At 46.1% G+C, this 22,930-nt stretch overlaps 1 protein-coding gene across 5 annotated transcripts in view; it reads left to right on the forward strand.

Annotated features, from left to right (window-relative positions):
* Positions 1-644: 644 nt before the first annotated feature.
* Positions 645-22,930, forward strand: part of LOC122545851 (uncharacterized) — a 29,353-nt gene continuing 7,067 nt past the window's right edge. For 3 of the 5 annotated variants that reach the window (XR_015753891.1, XM_087981530.1, XM_087981527.1), the window contains exons 1-4: positions 645-687; positions 5,877-6,041; positions 9,641-9,706; positions 17,766-17,852. Coding sequence is in view for 4 of the 5 variants with exons in the window: in XM_087981530.1 (XP_087837656.1) it covers positions 17,843-17,852 (10 nt within the window). In the remaining variant the exon portion in view is untranslated. Of the gene's footprint in view, positions 688-5,876; positions 6,042-9,640; positions 9,707-15,828; positions 16,058-17,765; positions 17,853-22,930 lie in introns of those variants that run through there. The other 2 variants (XM_087981528.1, XM_087981529.1) reach the window with 2 other exon arrangements.

Genomic DNA, 22,930 nt, shown 5'->3' on the forward strand with positions numbered 1-22,930 from the left:
CAGGAAGCACAGAGGAGCAGAGAGACATTGGTACGCATGTTCATATATCCTTGAGGGCAGGTAGGCAAGGTGGTTAAGAAGCTATATGGGATACTTACCATTCTGAGACTAGGCATTGAATACAATAGCAAGGAGGTTAGGCAACTATATCAAACAATGGCTCGGCCACAGCTGGAGTACTGTGTGCAGCATTGGTCGCCACACAATAGGAAGGATGCGATTGCACTGTCGGGGACAAAAGGAGATTAACCAGGGTGTTGCAGCTTTGAAGAGAGACTAGATAGTCTGGGGTTGTTTTCCTTCGAGGAGAACAGACAGCGAGAGGACCAGATTGTGGTCTACAAAATCATGAGGCTACAGATTGGGCTGAATCACATGAAACGTTTCGGATCCAGGAAACCTCCCTCGGATTCTGGTTCCATGATCTACCCCTACCTTCCGCATTCCAATGACCAACCAATCCCCGCCCCAACAATGGCCAATCAGATCGTGGTAACGCAAGGAACGTTCACGGGGAGGTCCGGCCTCTAGTTCCTATTGGTTAGAGAATGGTGACGGGCAACGATTTGGACCAAACAGAGAAGGTCTTGACTGAGGTCCCGCTCATGCACTGTAGGCTCGTGCGCAGATACGGAAGCTGGCGTGAGCTGTAGTGGGAGAGAGATTTCCGGGTGGATCATGGGGACGGTGAGAAATGGGGTTAATAATGTTCTCTCTGAGAGTGTTTCCGGGAGGATTGTAGTGAGGATAAGTGGTCATACTATAATGGTGTCACAAACACAGACTGGACCAGGAAGTCCAACTGTAGTTTGGAGGGAAAAGTACCGACCGTCCCTTTTCAGGAGGGTGGAGGCCCCAATGGGGTCATGGTGAGAAGGAGCTGGGGTTGGACTGCGGAGGACAACGTTAAAAAATCACACAACACCAGCTTATAGTCCAACAGGGTTTATTTTCCGAGTACAAGCTTTTGGTTCGCTGCTCCTTCATCAGGTAGTTAGTGAGCTCCGAAAGCTGGTACTGTCAGATTAACCTGTTGCACTATAACCTGGTGTTGTGTGGTTTGTAACCAATTAGATCGGACAGTGTGTGACCCTGGGGAGGATGGAGATCCCAATGAAGCCAGTTAGTGTGTGATCCCGGGAGGATGGGTTTCCGAGTGAGATCGGACAGTGTGTGACCCCGGGGACGATGATTCCAGTGAAATCAGACAGAATGGAGGGTATCCCCAAAGTGAAGACAAGATTTTGTTTCCAGTTGTCAGTTCTGAGCTATAAATGAAGAGGACTGTGTAGGGTTGACTGGCCAGCTGATTGACTTGGGCACTAGAAATGACAATGTCTAGTGATTCATCCAATTTGTTTTGTTTAATGAATCTATCATGGTTGTTTTGTGTAACTGGTGTGTTCAGCCACCTCAGAGCCAGTTAACAATTCTCCACATTGCAGTGCTTCTGGAATTGCCTGCAGAATATTCTGTGTCAGGAAGAAATCTGGCTTTAGCTTGCACTGTTTGCCAATGAATGCTGCCAGTGTTGAGTCAGGACTGATGGGAGCCATCTGGAATTGGGTTGTGGAGATCAGTGGGACTGGCAGGATTTCATAAGGCTGCTGTCACTGTCACAGATAAGGAAGTATTAATCTAGAGATACCAGCTAATATCTGGGTATCTGGGTTTAATCCTGCACTTGCAGTTTGTCGTATTTGAATTCAATACAAATCTGAAATTCAGAGTCTTAACGGTGACCATGAAACATTATCTTTTGTCAGAAAGACCTATCTGGTTCACTGATCTCCTTTAGGGAAAGGAACTACCCTCCTACCCAGATAGGCTTATACGTGACTCCAGACCTACAACAATGTGGTTGACTCTTACGTGTGATCTGGTAGTTAGGAATAGGCAGTAAATGCTGGTCTAGTCAATGATGCCCACAACCTGTGAATGAATACAAAAGAAAATCTGATTTAAAGAGTTCATCATTGAGATGATATGGGAAAGGAGGGAATGCTTTATTATTTAAGACAGCAATGTTCTTCTCACTGCAATATCCTCTGTCTACCCCTTCAGTTGATATATATGTTTATTCCAGAATCTGGGAACACCTGTCACCGGCAATGCTGAAGGATCAAACAGGGAAGAAGTTCCAATGTGTTAGAATGGACCCAGTTGGGTTCACAAGCTGCTGTAACACATCATTTTTACCTTAAAAAGGTCCCCTGAACCTGCATAAGAAATTGCAGCTCAGGCAGGAAGAGGGAACAAGATGAGTTGTCTAGAAAGGGGGAAGTGAGTGACCACCCTGGAAAAGGAGAGCATTGGCATGGAATGCAGGAAAATGTACTATGAGGAACTTGCATAGTTTGACATAGGAAATGTGAGGGACTGGAGTCTCTGTGGGCAAACAGACAAATCTGTTGCTGTGGCAGGCGAGGCAGGAAATTGCAGGCCCTCTGACATGAATTTTTAATTCCTTACCGGGGAGATGCCAGAGGACTGGGGGATAGCTAATGTGGTGCATTTTCCAAGAAGGTTGATAAAAAAGAACAAGGAAATTACAGACCGTCAAGGTTTTTTAATCACTGAAGGAGAGAATTAATATCCACTTGGAAAGGCATACATTAACTGAAGATGGCTTTATCAGAGGGAGGTTAGGCCTAACAGATTTGTTATAATGCTTGAAAGGTGTGTGGATGAGTGAAGTTCAGTTGATGTAGTTTATGTGGATTTGCACAAAGATTTTTGACACGGTCCTTCAAGGGAGACTGATTGATTGAGAAAGTTAAAGCACATGGAATTCAGGAAACGTGGCGAGATGGATCAGAAACTCGCTTAGTAATAGGACACAAAGGGCAATCGTGACTGGAGGATGGTGTCCAGCAGTGTATCACAAAGATCAGTACTGGGACCCTTATTGGTTGTTATATACATAAATGGTTTAAATGAAAATGTGGGGAAATGTTAAACAAGTTTGCAGACAAGACCAAGATTGATGGCATATTTAACAGTGAAGGAGATGGTTGCAGGAAGATGGAGATGTGTTGGTCAGATGGGCAGAGCAGTGGCAGAATGCATTTATCCCTGATAAGATGCACTTTGGAAGAAACAACAAGGTGAGGAGTATAGCCAGGGTGAATATCGAGCAGCTGCTTCCCTGAGTTGAAGGTTCAATCACAAGGGGGTCATAGTTTTGGGTCAGGGCAGGAGATTCAGAGGGCATTTGAGGAAAAAAAAATCCTTTTCTCTCAGTGATGGGAATCTGGAATATCCTGCCTGGGCAGGTAATAGAAGCTGGAAATCCTATAACCTTTTTAAAAAAGAAATTGGGCGAGCACTTGAAATATCACAACAATCAAGGATATGGGACAAGTGCAAGAAATTGGGATTAGTGTACTTTTAGTGGTAGTTATGTCAGTACAGACGCAACAGCCCAAGACCTTTTCTGTGCTGTATGACTCTGACTCTACGTTGAAAGCTGTTACAGTCACAGGTCGTACTGGAAGTGTCCAGTTGGTTACTGGTATTGGGAATTGGAAAGTGGATGGAGGTAGTGATTCAGAACAGGGTCTTCCTGAACAACAGTGAGACATGAAGGAGGCCACCCCGCGTGGGGCATCAGTAAGAAGCAAGTGGGACAAAGGAAAAGGAAAAAAAAAGTTGAAGATTTTGTAGTCGGGAAGTTAGAAGGACTGTTAGAAAGTCATGAGCTGTGATCAGGTCATGAAGGATAAGCACCTCCGCAGTACCAAAGGGAAGAACATTGTGTTTATAGAAGGAATACTCTAATTCAGCACAAGTAGGAATTGACAAGATTGAGGGTTGATATTTCTGGATCATTTTACACTGGTCTGTTTATGGAAAGGATTATGAGGCAAATCAATGCAGCTTAAGGCCTTGAGCAGAAGGGAAATGTTCATGTTCTCGGGTACTTGAAGTGAGTTGAGAGGGGAGGGCAAGAATCACTGTGATTTTTAAAAACCTTCCATGGGGTGTTGGTATCATTGACATTTATTGTCCATCTCTAGAATCATAGAATCCCAATAGTATGGAAACAGCCATTTGGCCCAACAAGTCCACACTGACCCTCTGAAGAGTAACCCTCCCAATACCCTACCCTATTACTTGACACTTACACCTGACTAGTGCACCTAACCTACACATTCCGGAATGCTTTGGGCAATTTAGCATGGCCAGTTCACCCACCCGACACGTCTTTGGATTGTGGCAGGAAACCCACGCACACATGGGAGAACGTGCAAACTCCATGCCGACAGTTGCCCAAGACTGGAATCGAACCCAGGTCCCTGGTGTTGTGAGGCAATAGTGCTAACCACTGAGCCACCATGCAACCCTCTAATTATCTTTGAACTGAGTGACTTGATTAGCCAGTTCAGTGGGCATTTGTAATTTAAACATATTACTGTTGCTGTGGAGTCACACGCAGGCCAGACCAGTTAAGGAAGTCTCAGCTGTCTTTAAACACCATTAGTGAATGAGGTTGTATTTTACAACAGTGAGTGATAGTTTCTGGTCTAGGTTTCAATTCTGGCTCTGACTAATGAATTGAACTTAAATTCCTCCAGCTGCTGTGTCCCAACATATTAGCTTGTACCCAGTGACATTACATTGGTCCATTGACTAGATCAAGCCACCATCAGCAATGACTTTGAATCTGTGGGTAGAGGGTCAGCCAATCTGACCGGCAGTTCAGTACTGGCGATGAAACTGTTTGGTTGGAAGTTCGATGATTTTGACCCTGCAATGAAGGAAGGCCAAGTCTGGAAGGTGTGTGAATTGGTGGGGAAACTCATGGCGATGACATTCCCATGTACTTTCTGCATGGTCTTCTGGGTGGTGTGATGCATTAGCTGTAAGGAAGTGTTTAGATCTCCATGGGATTCATTGGAAACAGACCCTGATTGCTACTTCAGTCGAGTGAAAAAAAAAGAGAGAATTTCAGTGTTAATACACACCTAAGTGAGAGTTCAGGAGCACAAACTTGTTTTCAGGGGTTATATTTAAATTCAAACCATGTATCCAGTTAAAGAATGGGAAGGTGTAATGGACAAGGGAGAGGGCGAGCGAGAGCAGTTGAATCCCTTTATTTTCTTCCCCTTCTATCCATAAACATTGATTTAAGTTTGAACAAGCTGTGGTGAATTTCCTTGATGCTGGCCATCAAAGGATAATGGTGGGCAGGGGGCTCATTGATAAGTTGTTCTTGTTAATGAAGGAGTTTCTGGCTTTCAGGTCAAATCCATTGAGCATGTGCTTGGAGATGGAGAGTTGTTTTCAGCGTCTCTGTAGACACAATACATCTTTGGTTCAAAGCTTTCACTGTCTTCATATGATGACAGGAGAGAAATTCCACAAGGGTAGCCTGTCTAGTTATGTGTCTCTGCAATCCACTTTTTGAAATTGTAACCAAGTTGTAAATCACATGATCTGTGGCAGACATTTTAGAGGCTGAGCAAAGTCAGTCCTTCTGAATGAAATGAAAGTAGAGATTTAAAAAATTATGTCTGGCTAAGAAGGAAGAAGACAATATATTTCTTGACAGGTTTTGAAAGCTATTCAGGAATGACTGAATTGGTCAAAGAGGATGCTTTGTAAGGAACTCCAGAATTTATATTTCAAGGTGAAATTACTGAAACTTGGCAGTGAATGTGGTGATCAGAAGAGGCTGTACCAGGTAAGCTGAAGATAAGTTGTGTTTAGTAAATATGATCAATTTTGAAGAGTAGGAACAGGCAGATTGTACCGGTTTGAAGACTGTTCTTCCTCATGTGGTTCGCACATATATGTTTAGTTACTCAGTATAAGGAATTATAGCCACTGATTCGAAAGTTGATAATGTGTGTTATATTTATTTTTGTTCACAGATCCAGACTCCACAATCACTGGTTTCTTAACAAAGTAATGAAATGACCAGCTGTTCCAACTGATGAAATTTTATGGGGACAGACTTAAACAGGTGATTGAAGAAGGGGTGGATGGAGTCAGCTCATTGTTAACATGAGAGGATTTTCAGCGGAAAACGATGTTTGGTAAGTGGAGGGACACACGATAGATTCCAAATATAAATAGATCATTACCTTCATAGAAAAACAGCAAAAGAAATGCTGGAAGAAGAAAAAGACTGAAGTGTTACGTTCCACTATCCTGACAGCCTCCCGCTGCTATAATATTGGCATTACTAATGAATCACAATCCTTTCATCCACAACAAACCCAGACATGAAATAAGAAAAAACACAATAGTTCAGAGCTTTCAGAACCACAGATAAGAAATCACTTGTCTCCTAAGTCGATTACATATAAGGAAAAGTTAGCTTTCATAGTTTTAACAAAATTTTCAATATTTTACAACAGAAAACTTGACAGACCTTCCCATGTGGGTTCTTTTTACCAATCTTTTCCCCCAAATTAATCTTTTTGCTAATGTTTGACCTAACTTTTCTGATGCATGCTGGTGTATTTAAATTAATGGTTTGAAAAGTCTGTTTAAGTTGCTGTCAGACTTTCTGAATGCTTCAGGGGTGAATCTTATAAGGCATTGGGATAAGTACATGACCACAAAAGGTTTAGAGGGAAATGGGCCAGGAGCAGACAGGTGGAATTAGTTTAGTTTCGGATAATGTTTGGCAAGGACTGATTGGAATATTTGACTGTGACTCGATCAGTCAATAGTACTTTTGCAAAAATCACTGGCTATCTTAAAAAGGCATTGCTCACAGGTAAAATAAAGCTGCTGGTGCAATTCAGTTCATACATTTGAACTGGCTGAACAGTTAAAATCATCCTATTTCCCAAAAGAATGTACATGTGCAGAAATAGGACCAGCAACAAACCTGTACTTTCATCATGAGTCAGATAACAAAGGGAGAATGATATTGAGTTTTACAAACTATAGCACAAGCATATACTGCTTGGGATGGACATTTTCTCAGCCATTTTAATATCTTGTACCACAGGAATCGGTGTTCCCTCCGAGTTTGTGCACTCCCTCATATTCCCTCTACTTTCACCTAATCAGTGGTGGGTGTGTTTGAATCAGTCTCGGTGTGATAGTGGGTAAATTGGAGATGGTCATGGAATTGAATGAGAAATGTAGATGGTAATATATGTTATTGAAGAAAGTGACAATTCTGTACCAAGAGCGTTCCTTCCCGCTTGTTAACCAAATCCTGGCGGTCATTCAGGGCTTACTACTCATGGTTAAACAAGATTTGGAGATGCTGGTGTTGGACTGGGGTGTACAAAGTTAAAAATCACACAACACCAGGTTATAGTCCAACAGGTTTAATTGGAAGCACACTAGCTTTCGGAGCGACGCTCCTTCATCAGGTGATAGTGGAGGGCTCGATCGTAACACAGAATTTATAGCAAAAATTTACAGTGTGATGTAACTGAAATTATACATTGAAAAATTGATTGTCTGTTAAGCCTTTCATCTGTTAGAATACAGTGATAGTTTCACTTCTTTCATTTGTAAATCACAAAACCTTTTTTAAAGTTGCATTCTCAGGTTAGCTGTTAACAATGGTGATAGCTAGACAATATGTTGAAGGTGTTGGCCCCCTGTGTTCTCTGTCTATGCCATGATGTTTAGATTGATTCTAATCTAAAAAGTGAGATAACAGAGTTTTACATAAATTCATGCAGTTTTTGAGCTGAGAGTTCTACATGAATGCATGCAGGTTTTGAGCAAAGTACAATGTAACTCTGCAAGTACAAATTCACCTCACAAAATATATGTGTGCATGTGGGTCTTTGTCTGTGTGTGTGTGTGTGTGTGTGTGTGTGTGTGTCTGTCTGGGGTGGGGGTTGTGAGTGTGAGAAAGTGTGTGTGTGTAGTGAGTGCAGAGTGTCTTAAGTCTGTGAGGGGGTGCATGTGGGTGTGTGTGTGTCTATGAGGGTGTGTGTGGGTCTGTCTGTGTGTGTGTGTGTGTGTGTGTGTGTGTGTGTGTAGGAGTATCTGAGTGTGTGTAGTGCAATGGTGGTCACCTGTAATGTGACATGAACCCAAGGTCTCGGTTGAGGCCCTCCCTATGGTACCGAACTTGGCTATCAGCCTCTGCTTGGCCACTTTTCTCTGCTGCCTGTCCCGAAGTCCACCTCGGAGGATGGTCACCCGAAGGTCGGAGGCTGAATGTCACGGACACAGGTACACACAGACGCGCACACACCTTTATAGACATACACACTCACACATGCACCCCCTCACAGACTTAAGACACTCTGCACTCACTATACACACACACACTTTCTCACACTCACAACCCCCAGCCCAGACAGACAGGCAGACACACACACACACACACACACACAGACACAGACAAAGACCCACGTGCACACACATATTTTGTGGGGTGAATTTGTACTTGCAGAGTTACATTGTATTTTGCTCAAAAACTGCATGCATTCATGTCGAACTCTCAGCTCAAAAACTGCATGAATTTATGTAAAACTCCGTTATCTCACTTTTTAGACTAGAATCAATCCAAACATCATAGCATAGACAGAGAACACAGAGGGTTAACACCTTCAACATATTATCTAGCTATCACCATTGTGAACAGCTAACTCGAGAATGCAACTTTAAAAAAGGTTTTGTGATTTACTAATGAAAGAAGTGAAACTATCAATGTATTCTAACAGATGAAAGGATTAATAGACAATCAATTTTTCAATGTATAATTTCAGTTACATCACACTGTAAATTTTTGCTATAAATTCTGTGTTACGATCGAGCCCCCCCACCATCCCCTGATGAAGGAGCGTCGCTCCGAAAGCTAGTGTGCTTCCAATTAAACCTGTTGGACTATAACCCGGTGTTGTGTGATTTTTAACATGGTTAAACAAAATTTAACCCAGGACACAACACTGAGAAACTGTTCCAGTGAATGTCTGGAACTGAAATAATTGTTCTCCTAAACAATGCCTTTGAGGAAGGTATGAGGCCAACAAGTGAAGTGGTTTCCAGAAAAAGGTCATTGACCTGAACCATAATTTTAATATTTTAATTTTAACCATAATTAGACTTGACGGCCACTTTGTCCTTCACTGTTTTGCTCCTGATCAGAATGGGTTGCTACCTGGCCCAGTAACTGCTTCCTGTCCAGAAACTAACTGAGGTAAAGTTGATGGACAAACTGTGTTTGAGGGTGAAATGGCCTATTTTAGGTCCCTCTTTCCAGAAGATATTTACAATATACTCACCTGTATTCACCGTGGGAGATCAGGATATGGTGCAGTGATTGTTTTCCACACTCAAAATAACTCGGGAATCCCATTTCTGAGGAGATCATTTCCTTCTCATTCATAGTGTTTATATTTCACTCCACTACTCAATCTGCTCATGATTATTCTTTACAGGAAATGACTGAGCTTGCAGAGAAGGGAAACCGGGCAGACAGTTCCAAACTGCTGCTTAACCTGGTGATGGGGAATGGCTCTCAGGCCCAAAGGGTGATGTGGGAAGTCTTTGTAAAAATGCTTCATGGGTTGCCAAATTTGGATAAAAACTGAAAGAAATAGAGGAACAAGGGACAGTAAAGTCTCACATTATTTGATTTCAGATTGGAGCATTTCATGTTTTGCTGTAGTATTACACGTCTGAATTAATGAAATCTAAATTTGAACAGGTTCTGATCCAGTTCATGATATGGATATCTTCCAAAGTTTATCTGAAATACCCAGTCACCTGAAAGGTAATGACCAACATGGAAATCTTAAAGCATTGTGTTTGATTTCTGTAAAACAAAATGTTTGATTTTCACCATTTATTTGGAGTTTTAGAATCAGATAATCTAAAGCTCAGAAGCTGGGAAACACAGTTCTCAGTAATTGGATCGTCCTTCAAATCTCAACCATTTTACATAGAATTCATACAGTTTCTCCTGTATGCTGTAAATGGGTGGGAGTTGAATTATTTCCTCAAATGAATCTGCTGGTCACTGTTGTGAATGACTTTTAGTCAGAGGATCCCGATACCATGTGAACCCCTGTACACACCCAGCAGGATCCCGATACACTTTCAAGCTTAGTCCCATGAACATAGCATTTGAGAATAACAACACTTTGAGTTAGACATATTTGGTTATATCTTTCTGAGAGAGGACAAAGATGTGAAAATAAGAGAATTGAAACACTTCTTTATTCACTCTGAGTGTGGTCGTCTCTAGCTAGGCCAGTGTCTGTTGCCCATCCTTGCCCAGGGAATAGGTAAGAGTCAACCACGTTGCTGTGGGTCTGTAACCTCACAAAGACTAGATTAGGGAAGGATGACAGAATTCTTTCCCTGAAGAACATTAGTGAACCAGAGGAGCTTTTTTCAACAATCAACAAAAAATTCATGGTTTTCGTTATCTCTTAATTCCAGGTTCTTCATTGAATTTGAATTCCACCATCTGCCATGGCAGGGTTTTAACCCAGATCCCCAGAATATGAGTTGAGTTTCTGGATTAATAGTCTCGTGGTAATACCATGAGGTCACTGCCTCCCCGAATTGACATTAGGTCTTTGCCATGGAATTGGTCATTTGGTTCAAGTGTTCCTCACATACCCTCTTTCACTTGTATTCCCGTAAGCCTTCCTTTTGTTTCGTCAGCTTTCATCCATGTATTCATCTGACCAATTCCTTTTGTAGTGATGTCCACATTGTAAATCTCTCTGGGGTAATGATGTTTCACCTGGATTACCTGCTGGGATGATTGGTGACCACCTTCATTTCCAAAACTACCCTGAGCAGCTGCATTACTACTTGGTTTGGGGATTGCATCGTCTCAGATTATAAAACTGTAAAACTGTAAACGGATAGTGAGGACAGCTGAGAGGATCATCAGGGTCTGTCTTCCCTCCATTACAGACATTTACACCACCCGCTGCATGCGAAAGGCTAATAGCATTGTGGTCGACCCCACACATCCCTCACTCAAACTCTTCTCCCTCCTGCCATCTGGCAGAAGATACCAGAACATTCGGTCTCTCATGGCCAGACTGTGCAACAGTTTCTTCCACCAGGCTCCTTAACACAGTATAAACAGACTCTTTCTGCTTTGAAATTCTTTTGTATTGCTGCTAGAAAAATGTCTCTTATCCATCATTCTTCTGTTACACTGTAACTTGCATTTAGTATGCACTTTATGCTGTGTACGATTTTGTAGTTTTGTGCTGTCCATGTAGCACCCTCGGTCCAGGAGGAACACTGTCTCGTTTTTATTGTATCAGTTGTATATGGTAGAAATGACAAATAAAAGCTTCTCATGTTCCCTCTCCCTCTCCCCCTCCTTCTCTCCGCTCTCCTCTCCTTGTCCGTTCCACTCCCCCTTCCCTCTTACCCTCCCCCTCCTCTTACCCTCCCCCTCCCCTTCCCTCTTACCCTCCCCCTCCCCTTCCCTCTTACCCTCCCCCTCCCCTTCCCTCTTACCCTCCCCCTCCCCTTCCCTCTTACCCTCCCCTTCCCTCTTACCCTCCCCCTCCCTCTTACCCTCCCCCCTCCTCTTACCCTCCCCCCTCCCTCTTGCCCTCCCCCTCCCTCTTGCCCTCCCCCTCCCTCTTGCCCTCCCCCTCCCTCTTGCCCTCCCCCTCCCTCTTGCCCTCCCCCTCCCTCTTGCCCTCACCCCTCCCTCTTGCCCTCCCCTCCCCCTCCCTCTTACCCTCCCACTCCCCTTCCATCTTACCCTCCCACTCCCCCTCCCTCTTGCCCTCCCCCTCCCTCTTGCCCTCCCCCTCCCTCTTGCCCTCCCCCTCCCTCTTGCCCTCCCCCTCCCTCTTGCCCTCCCCCTCCCTCTTGCCCTCCCCCTCCCTCTTGCCCTCCCCCTCCCTCTTACCCTCCCCCTCCCCTCTTACCCTCCCCCTCCCCTTCCCTCTTACCCTCCCCCTCCCCTTCCCTCTTACCCTCCCCCTCCCCTTCCCTCTTACCCTCCCCCTCCCCTTCCCTCTTACCCTCCCCCTCCCCTTACCCTCCCCCTCCCCTTCCCTCTTACCCTCCCCCTCCCCTTCCCTCTTACCCTCCCCCTCCCCTTCCCTCTTACCCTCCCCCCTCCCCTTCCCTCTTACCCTCCCCCTCCCCTTCCCTCTTGCCCTCCCCCTCGCCTTCCCTCTTACCCTCCCCCTCCCCTTCCCTCTTACCCTCCCCCTCCCCTTCCCTCTTACCCTCCCCCTCCCCTTCCCTCTTACCCTCCCCCTCCCCTTCCCTCTTACCCTCCCCCTCCCCCTCCCTCTTACCCTCCCCTCCCCCTCCCTCTTACCCTCCCCCTCCCCTTCCCTCTTACCCTCCCCCTCCCCTTCCCTCTTACCCTCCCCCTCCCCTTCCCTCTTACCCTCCCCCTCCCCCTCCCTCTTACCCTCCCCTCCCCCTTCCCTCTTACCCTCCCCCTCCCCTTCCCTCTTACCCTCCCCCTCCCCTTCCCTCTTACCCTCCCCCTCCCCTTCCCTCTTACCCTCCCCCTCCCCTTCCCTCTTACCCTCCCCCTCCCCTTCCCTCTTACCCTCCCCCTCCCCTTCCCTCTTACCCTCCCCCTCCCTTCCCTCTACCCTCCCCCTCCCTTCCCTCTTACCCTCCCCCTCCCCTTCCCTCTTACCCTCCCCCTCCCCTTCCCTCTTACCCTCCCCCTCCCCTTCCCTCTTACCCTCCCCCTCCCCTTCCCTCTTACCCTCCCCCTCCCCTTCCCTCTTACCCTCCCCCTCCCCTTCCCTCTTACCCTCCCCCTCCCCTTCCCTCTTACCCTCCCCCTCCCCTTCCCTCTTACCCTCCCCCTCCCCTTCCCTCTTACCCTCCCCTTCCCTCTTACCCTCCCCTTCCCTCTTACCCTCCCCCTCCCCTTCCCTCTTACCCTCCCCCTCCCCTTCCCTCTTACCCTCCCCCTCCCCTTCCCTCTTACCCTCCCCCTCCCCTTCCCTCTTACCCTCCCCCTCCCCTTCCCTCTTACCCTCCCCCTCCCCTTTCCTCTTACCCTCCCCCTCCCCTTCCCTCTTACCCTCCCCCTCCCCTTCCCTCTTACCCTCCCCCTCCCCTTCCCTCTTACCCTCCCCCTCCCCTTCCCTCTTACCCTCCCCCTCCCCTTCCCTCTTACCCTCCCCTTCCCCTTCCCTCTTACCCTCCCCTTCCCTCTTACCCTCCCCCTCCCTCTTACCCTCCCCCTCCCTCTTACCCTCCCCCTTACCCTCCCCCTCCCTCTTACCCTCCCCCTCCCTCTTACCCTCCCCCTCCCTCTTACCCTCCCCCTCCCTCTTACCCTCCCCCTCCCTCTTACCCTCCCCCTCCCTCTTACCCTCCCCCTCCCTCTTACCCTCCCCCTCCCTCTTACCCTCCCCCTCCCTCTTACCCTCCCCCTCCCTCTTACCCTCCCCTTCCCTCTTACCCTCCCCTTCCCTCTTACCCTCCCCTTCCCTCTTACCCTCCCCTTCCCTCTTACCCTCCCCTTCCCTCTTACCCTCCCCTTCCCTCTTACCCTCCCCTTCCCTCTTACCCTCCCCTTCCCTCTTACCCTCCCCTTCCCTCTTACCCTCCCCCTTCCCTCTTACCCTCCCCCTCCCCTTTTACCCTCCCCCTCCCCTTTTACCCTCCCCCTCCCCTTTTACCCTCCCCCTCCCCTTTTACCCTCCCCCTCCCCCTCCCCTTCCCTCTTACCCTCCCCCTCTCCCCCTCCCCTTTTACCCTCCCCCTCCCCTCTTACCCTCCCCCTCCCCTTCCCTCGTACCCTCCCCCTCTCCCTTCCCTCTTACCCTCCCCCTCTCCCCCTCCCCTTCCCTCTTACCCTCCCTCTCCCCTTCCCTCTTACCCTCCCTCTCCCCTTCCCTCTTACCCTCCCTCTCCCCTTCCCTCTTACCCTCCCTCTCCCCTTCCCTCTTACCCTCCCTCTCCCCTTCCCTCTTACCCTCCCTCTCCCCTTCCCTCTTACCCTCCCTCTCCCCTTCCCTCTTACCCTCCCTCTTTTCCACTCCCTCCTCTCCACCCTTACTCCCCACTATCCCTTCCCCCTCCCTTTCCCTACACTCTCCATATCCTCCTCTCCCTTCCTTCCCCCCCCCCCCATGTTGCTCAGTCCCCAGCCGCATCCCTCCCCCGGCTCAGGAGCAGGATTTGACCTCATGTCCTGCCATTCAATTTGTGTGAAGGTGATGGTCTTGTGGCCTTATTGCTAGATTTATTAATCCAGAGATCAATGTAATGTTCTGGGCTCAAATACACCAGAGTTGGTTGTGGAAGCTGAGCTCCAGTTTTAAAACTATCTGGAGTCAAAAGATGATATGAATGTTTGAAAAACCTGACCTCGTCCTCAAGTGTTAAGAGTCATAGAGATGTTCAGAATGGAAACAGACTCTTCGGTCCAACTCGTCCATGCCGACCAGATATCCCATATTGATCTTGTCCCATTTGGCCCATATATAACTCAGTGTACCCACTCAGATGCCTAAATGTTATAGCTGAACCAGCCTCCACTTCCTCTGGCAGGTTATTCCTTACACGTACCATCCTATGCATGAAAATGTTTCCTCTTGGATCCCTTTTAATTCTTTCCATTCTCACCTTAGAGCTATGCTGTCTAGTTCTGGACACCCCTACCCTATGGGAAAAGACCTTGATTATGCACCCTTACCATCCCTGTTATGATTTCATGAATCTCTATATGGTCACCCCTCTGCTCTGACACTCCAAGGAAAATAGTCCTAGCCTAATTTATCAGCCTCTCCCGAAAGCTCAAACTGTCCAACTCTGGCAACATCCTTGTAAATCTTATCTAAACCCTTTCACATTTCACAACATCCTTCCTATAGCAGGGAGACCAGAATCGAATACAGTATTCCAAAAGTAGCCAAACCAATGTCCTGTACAGCTGCAAGACGACCTCCCAACTCCTATATTCATGCAGTTTTGATTTCCATTGTTAAAATGATATACTTGCATTGTAAATAGGTCAGAGAAAAATCATTTAACTAATTGCTGTGAAGTAGGGATCCTTGTTATTCCTTGATTAATAACTATCTGGATAGTTGATTAATAACTTGCAAGTTATATGACAATTAGTCTATTAAGTAATGGGGACAAAGCCTGAAACATGTGAGGGGATGCATTTTGTGAGGTCTAATAAAGGAAGGGACTACACAATGAATGGTAAGACCTCAGGAAGTACACAGGAGCAGAGAGATATTGGTAGGCATGTCGATAGATCCTTGAGGACACCAGGGCAAGTAAGCAAGGTGGTTAAGAAGCTAAATGGGATACTTACCTTTCTGAGACTGGGCATTGAATACAATAGCAAGGAAGCTGGGGAAATGTATAAGACAATAGCTAGGCCACAGCTGGAATGCTGTGTGCAGTATTGATCGTCACACAATAGGGAGGATGGGATTGCACTGGAGAGTACAGAAGGAGATTCACCAGGATGTTGCCGAGGCTAAAGTCTTGCAACTTTGAAGCGAGACTCGATAGTTTGGGGTTGTTTTCCTTTGAGCAGAGAAGGCAGCGAGAGAACCAGATTGTGGTCTACAAAATCATGAGGGGTATAGATGGGGTTGAAAGGAAGAAACTTTTCCCTTGTGGGTGGGTGGTATCAGTAATGAGAAGAGATTTAAAACAAGGGGCAGGAGATTTGAAGGGTGGTGTGTATCTGTGCTGGGAACAAAACTTTATGATTCCATCTCCCACTTTCTAATTTCAAAGCCAATCACTTTCTCCTGTTTCTTTCTCTACCTCACTCTGAACTCCATTAACCCACAACAAAAACAACTGAACAACTGCAGCTGTTGGAAGTCAGAAATTGTTAGCCAATCCCCGCCCCGCTCCTTCAACTAATGACCAATCAAATAATCGGAACTCGGGGCCTTCCACGGAAAACGCCCGCCTCTACCTCCTATTGGTGAGAGCGTAGTAATTGGCGGAACAACGGGCCAAACAGAAAAGGCTCTGACGGAAGCCCCGCCTATGGACTGTAGGCTAGTGCGCAGACCCGGAAGCGGGTGTCAGCTGTAGTGGGTGGGGGATTTCCGGGTGGATTGTGGAGACGGAGAGAAATGAGAATAATGTCCTGTCGGAGAGTGTTTCCGGGATGATTATAGTGAGGATACGTGGTCATACTGTAATGGTATTCTGAACACAGACTGGTCCGGGAAGGCCAACTGCAGTTTGGAAGGAAAAATACCGACCGTCCCTTTTCAGGAGGGTGAAGGTCTCAATGGGATCATGATGAGAAGGAGCTGGGGTTGGACTGGGGTGCACAAAGCTAAAAATCACGCGACACCAGTTTATAGTCCAACGGGATTTATTTCCAAGTACAAGCTTTTGGAGCTCTGCCCCTTCAGGTAGCCTGCGAGCTCCAAAAGCTGGTACTTTCAGATTAATCTGTTGCACTGTGACCTGATGTTGTGTGATTTGTAACCAATGAGATCAGACAGTGTGTGACCCGGGGGAGGATGGAGATCCCAGTGAGGTCAGTCAGTGTGTGACCCCGGGGACGATGGGGATCCCAGTGAGATCAGACTGTGTGGGGTCCCGGGAAGGATGGGGATCCCAGCGAGATCAGACTGAGAGAGATCTGGGGAGGTTGAAGGAGATCACGGTGAAATTGAGGCTGAGCTCAGCCAATGCACGTGTGTAGTTCATGCAGTCTGCTCTGTTCTTTGATAAGGAGTTTAGTGGTTCACATTCAACAGATTTATATCTCATTTCTCACTCCACTTTCTTGTCTCCTGAACCACTCTCCTGGTCTCTTCATTGAATGAGTGTTGGTCCCACAGCTGAGTGAGAGATCTACCTTTCCATGACATTATAGATTACAATTGAGTGCAGTTCCTCTCTGCTGGTGGGCTACAACAAGTCGCCTTGGTTCTCAGGTTTCACTTCCTGGATCTGTTTTGAGTTCAACCTGTGTGGTTGTAGTGCCACACAGCACAATGGAGGTGTCTCCAAAGTGAAGACAAGTGAGTTCCTAGTTTTAAGTGAAGAGGACTGTGCAGGGTTGACTGGGCAGCTGATTGTCATTTCCAGTGCCCAAGGCAATGCCTAGTGATTCATCCAATTTGTTTTTTAATGAATCTATCATCATTGTTTTGTGTAATTGAGTGTGGTGTGTTCAGCTACCTCGGACCTAGTTAACAATTCTCCACGTTGCAGTGTTTTTGGAATTGCCTGCAGAATATTCTGTGTCAGGAAGAAATCTGGCTTTAGCTTGCACTGTTTGCCAATGAATGCTGCCAGTGTTGAGTCAGGGTTGATGGGAGCCATCTGGAATTGGGTTGTGGAGATCAGTGAGTCTGACAGGATTTCACAAGGAAACTGTCACTGTCACAGATAAGGAAGTGGCATCATAACTAGACTATTAATCCCGAGACCCCAGATAATGTCAGGGTATCTGGGTTTGATCCAGCAATTGCAGTTTGTGGTATTTGAATTCAAAAAAATCTGAAATTGAGCCTTAATGGTGACCATGAAACATTATCGTTTGTCAGAAAGACCCATCTGGTTCACTGATCTCCTTTAGGGAAGGGAATTACCCTCCTATCCAGACAGGCTTATATGTGACTCCAGACCTACAGCAATGTTGTTGACTCTTAACTGCCATCTAGGTAATTAGGGATGGATAGTAAAAGCTAGTCCAGCCAATGATGCCCACATCCTATGAATGAACAAAACAAAATCTGATCGAGAGTTCGTCATAAGTTGGCTGATATATGAAAGGCGGGAATGCTTTCCTGTTGAACATGGCAATGTTCTCTTCACTGCAATAATCTCTGTCTACCCCTTCAATTGATATATATTTATTACAGAATCCGGGAACACTTGTCACCAGCATTGCTGAAGGATCAAACAGGGAAGAAGGTCCAAAATCTCCCAAAGTGTTCGAATGGACCCAGGTAGGTTCACAAGCTGCTATAACCTGCACAAAAAAGGTCTCCTGAGCCTGCACAAGAACCTGCAGCTCAGGCAGGAAGAGGGAACAAGATAAGCTGTGTAGAAAGGCGGAAGTGAAGTGACCACCTTTTGTCCTCACCCTGGAAAAGGAGAACATAGGCACGGAATTCAGGAAAAGGGATTCTGGGGAACTTGCAGAGTTTGACATTGGACATGAGAGGGATTGGAGGCTGTGTCTGCCTTAAAAACACACATCTGTAGCTGTGGGAGGTGAGGCAGGAAATTGCAGGGCCTCTGACACAAATTTTTATTTCCTCTCTGGCGACAGGGGCAGTTCCAGAGGACTGGAGGATAACTAATGTGGTCCGCTTTTCAAGAAGGGTGATAAAGGTGAACCAGGAAATTACAGACCGCTGAGTTTCATATCACTGAAGAAGAGAATTAATATCCACTTGGAAAGGCATTAACTTAGGATAGTCAGCCTGGCTTTAGCAGAGGGAGGTCAGGCCTAACAAATTTATTAGAATTTTGGGAAAATATGATCAAGTGTGTGGATGAGGGAACTTCAGTTATGTAATTTATGTGGATTTCCCCAAAGTTGTTGACAGGGTCCTACAGGGAGACTGATTGAGAAGGTTAAAACATATGGGATTCAGGAAGCGTGGCGAGATGGATCAGAAACTCACTTAGTAATAGGACACAAAGGGCAATCGTGGCAGTGGATGGTGTCCAGTAGTGTACCACAAGGAACAGTACTGGGAACCTTGTTGTTTGTTATATACATAAATGGTTTAGATGAAAATGTGGAGAAATGTTAAACAAGTTTGTGGATTAGACCAAGATTGATGGGATGATTAATAATGAGCAAGATGGTCGCAGGAAGATGTAGATGGGTTGGTCAGATGGGCAGAGCTGAGGCAGATGGCATTTATCTCTGAGAAGTAAGGTCCTAGGGATTGTTGCTGAACAAAGCGACCTTGGAGTGCAGGTTCATAGCTCCTTGAAAGTAGAGTCACAGGTAGATAGGATAGTGAAGAAGGCGTTTGGTATGCTTTCCTTTATTGGTCAGAGTATTGAGTACAGGAGTTGGGAGATCATGTTGCGGCTGTACAGGGCATTGGTTAGGCCATTATTGGAATGTTGCGTGCAATTCTGGTCTCCTTCCTATCAGAAAGATGTTGTGAAACTTGAAAGGGTTCAGAAAAGATCTACAAGGATGTTGCCAGGATTAGAGGATTTGAGCAGGAGGGAGAGGTTGAATATGCTAGTGCCGTTTTCCCTGGAGCATCAGAGGCTGAGGGGTGACCTTTATAGAGGTTTACGAAATCATGAGGGGCATGGATAGGATGAATAGACAAAGTCTTTTCCCTGGGGTGGGGGAGTCCAGAACTAGAGGGCATAGGTTTAGGGTGAGAGGGGAAAGATATAAAAGAGACCTAAGGGGCAATTTTTTCACACACAGGGTGGTACGTGTATGGAATGAGCTGTCAGAGGAAATGGTGGAGGCTGGTACAATTGCAACATTTAAAGGGCATTTGGATGGATGAATGAATAGGAAGGGTTTGGAGGAATATGGGCTGTGTGCTGGCATGTTAGGATATCTGGTCGGCATGGATCATAGGGTCTGTTTCCATGCTGTACATCTCTATGACTCTATGACTCTAAGTGCGAGGTGATGCACTTTGGGAGAAACAACAAGATGAAAGAGTGTTTAATGAATGGCAGGACACTGGGTAGCTGAGAGGAGCAGAGGGATTGTGGGTAATTATTCACAGATCCCTGAAACCAGCAGAGCGCGTGATTAGGACAGTTAAGAAGGCAGATGGGACACTTGCTTTTATCAATTGTGGCAGAGAGTATAAGAGCAAGGAGGGTAATGGTAGTGTTGTACAGGATGTTGGTTAGGGCCCAGCTGGAGTACAGGAAGGATGTAATCGCACTTGATGGGATACAGAGGAGATTCACTGGGATGGAGCATTTAAGCTGGAGGACATTCTTTACAGACTTGGATTGTTTTCTTTAGAGCAGCGAAGACTGAGGGGGGGGGGGGGGAATGATTGAGGTGTATAAGATTATGAGGAGTACAGCCAGGGTAAATATAGAGCAGCTGCTCCCCTGGTTGAAGATTCAATCAGAAAGGGGTCATAATTTTGGGTCAGGGGCAGGAGATTCAGAGGGAATTTGAGAAAAAAAACCTTTTCACTCAGAGGGTGGTGGAAATCTGGAATGTACTGCCTGGACAGGTAATGGATGCTGGAATCCATATAATCTTTAAAAAATATTTGGACAAGCACTTGAAATACCATAACGTTCAAGAATATGGGACAAATGGAGGAAATTGGGATTAGTGCACTTTTAGTGGTAATTATGTCAGTACAGACACAATGAGTCTAGGGCCTTATCTGCGCTGTATGACTCTGACTCTGTATTGAAAGCTGTTACAGTCAGAGCTCCTGAGTACTGGAAGTGTCCAGTTGGTACCTGGTATTGGGACTGGAAGGTGGATGGAGATAGTGATTCAGAGCAGGGTCTTTTTGAACAACAGTGAGACATCAAGGAGGCCACTCCGTGTGGGGCAGCAGTGAAAGGCATTTGGGACTAAGGAAAAGGGGAAAAAAAGTAGTTGGAGATTCTGTAGTCAGGAGATAAAGAGTGTAAGAAAGACATCAGCTATGACCAGGTCATGAAGGGTACATCACCTCCCTAGTACCAAAGGGAACAACATTGTGTTCCACAAGGAACATTCTACTTAAGCACATGGAGTGGACTAGGCTTGAGGATTGATGATTTCTGGATTATTTTGCACTGATCTGTTTGAGGAGAGGAATATGAGGCAGGTCAATGTAATTTAAGGCCTTGAGCAGCAGGGAAGTGTTCATGGACTCGGGTACTTGAAGTGAGTTCAGAGGGAACGGAAAGGACTGCTGTGAATTTAAAAAAAACTTTCATTGGGTGTGGGAATCATTGGCATTAGTTGCCCATCTGTAGAATCATAGAATCCTGACAGTGTGGAAGCAGGCCATTTGGCCCAACAAGTCCACACCAACCCTCTGAAGACTAACTCTCCCAGACCCATTCCCCCACCTTGTTATTCAAACCTAAAGCTGTTGTGGTAGTTTTCGCCGAGCTGGGAATTTGTGTTGCAGATGTTTCGTCCCCTGTCTGGGTGACATCCTCAGTTCTTGGGAGCCTCCTGTGAAGCGCTTCTCTGATGTTTCCTCCGGTATTTATAGTGATTTGTATCTGCTGCTTCCGGTTGTCAGTTCCAGCTGTCCGCTGCAGTGGCCGGTATATTGGGTCCAGCTCGATGTGCTTGTTGATTGAATCAGTGGATGAGTGCCATGCTTCTAGGAATTCCCTGGCTGCTCTCTGTTTGGCTTGTCCTATAATAGTAGTGTTGTCCCAGTCAAACTCATGTTGCACTATAAATGCCGGAGGAAACATCACAGAAGCGCTTCACAGGAGGCTCCGAAGCGCTGATGATGTCACCGAGACAGGGGTCTGCAACACAAATTCCCAGCTCGGCGAACAGAACCACAACAACGAGCACCCGAGCTACAAATCTTCTCCCAAACTTTGAAAACCTTAAACCTGACTAATGTACCTAACCTACACATCCCTGAACACTATGGGCAATTTAACATGGCCAATTCACCTGACCTGCACATCTTTGGATTGTGCAAGGAAACAAGAGCACACAGAAGAAACCAACGGAGACACTGGGAGAATGTGCAAACTCCAAATGTGCAGACAGTTACCCAAGGGTGGAATTGAACCTGGGTCCTGGTACTGTGAGCCAACAGTGCTAACCACTGAGTCATCGTGCCGCACTCTAATTGTCCTTGAACTGAGTGACTTGCTTAGCCAATTCAGTGGGAATTTTGAATTTGAAATATTACTGTTGTGTAGTCACATGCAGACCAGACCAGTTAAGGAAGTCTTAGCTGTCCTTAAACAATATTAGTGAATGAGGTGGGATTTTACATCAGTGAGTGATCGTTTCTGGTCTAGGTTTCAATTCTGGCTCTGACTCATGAATTGAAATTAAATTCCCCCAGCTGCTGTGTCCCAGCATATTAGCTTGGGCCCAGTGACATTATATTGGTCCATTGACTGGACCAAGCCACCATCGACAATGACTTTGAATCATTGGGCAGAGGGTCAGCCAATCTGACTGGCAGTTCACTCCTGACGATGAAACTGTTTGGTTGGAAGTTTCATGATTTTGACCCTGTGATGAAGGAAGGCCAATATGTATCTAAGTCTGGAAGGTGTGTGACTTGGCGGGGAAACTCGTGGCGATGACATTCCCATGTACCTTCTGCACTTGGTCTTCTGGGTGGTGTGAAGTCTTAGCTGTAAGGAAGTGTTTCAATCTCTGGAAACAGATTCTGATTACTATTTCAGTTGAGTGGAAAAAAAATAATTTCAATGTTAATACACAGTGAGAGTTCAAGACCACAAAGTTGTCTTCAGGGGTTATATTTAAATACAGACCATGTATACAGTTACAGAATGAGAAGGTCTGATGGACAAAAGACCAGTTGATTCCCTTTATTTCCTTCCCCTTCTATCCATAGAGAGTGATTTTAAGTTCAAACAAGCTGTGGGGAATTTCCTTGATGCTGGCTATCAAAGTATAATGGTGGGGAGGGGGCTCATTGATAAGCTGTTCTTGTTAGTGAAGGAGTTTCTGGCTATCAGGCCAAATCCATTGAGCATGTGCTTGGAGATGGAGAGTTGTTTTCAGCGTCTCTGCAGGCGCAATACACCTTTGGTTCGACGCTTTCACTGTCTTAATATGATGACAGGAGAGATTTTCCACAAGGGTAGCCTGTCTAGTTATGTCTCTCTGCAATCCACTTTTCAAACTTGCGACCAAGTTGTGAATAATGTGATCTAGGCAGACATTTTAAAGGTCGAGTAAAGTCAGTCCTTCTGAACGAAGGAAAGTAGAGAATTATTTTTAAATTGTCTGTCTAAGGAAGGAAGGAGATAATGTTTCTTGATGGGTTTTGAAAGCTGTTCAGGAATGACTGAATTGGTCCAAGAGGATGCTTTGTAAGGAACTCCAGAATTT

This window comes from Chiloscyllium plagiosum, unplaced genomic scaffold (assembly GCF_037043375.1).
Source record: "Chiloscyllium plagiosum isolate Xiang-an unplaced genomic scaffold, Cpla_swu_hap1 HiC_scaffold_40, whole genome shotgun sequence".
Taxonomy (NCBI): domain Eukaryota; kingdom Metazoa; phylum Chordata; class Chondrichthyes; order Orectolobiformes; family Hemiscylliidae; genus Chiloscyllium; species Chiloscyllium plagiosum.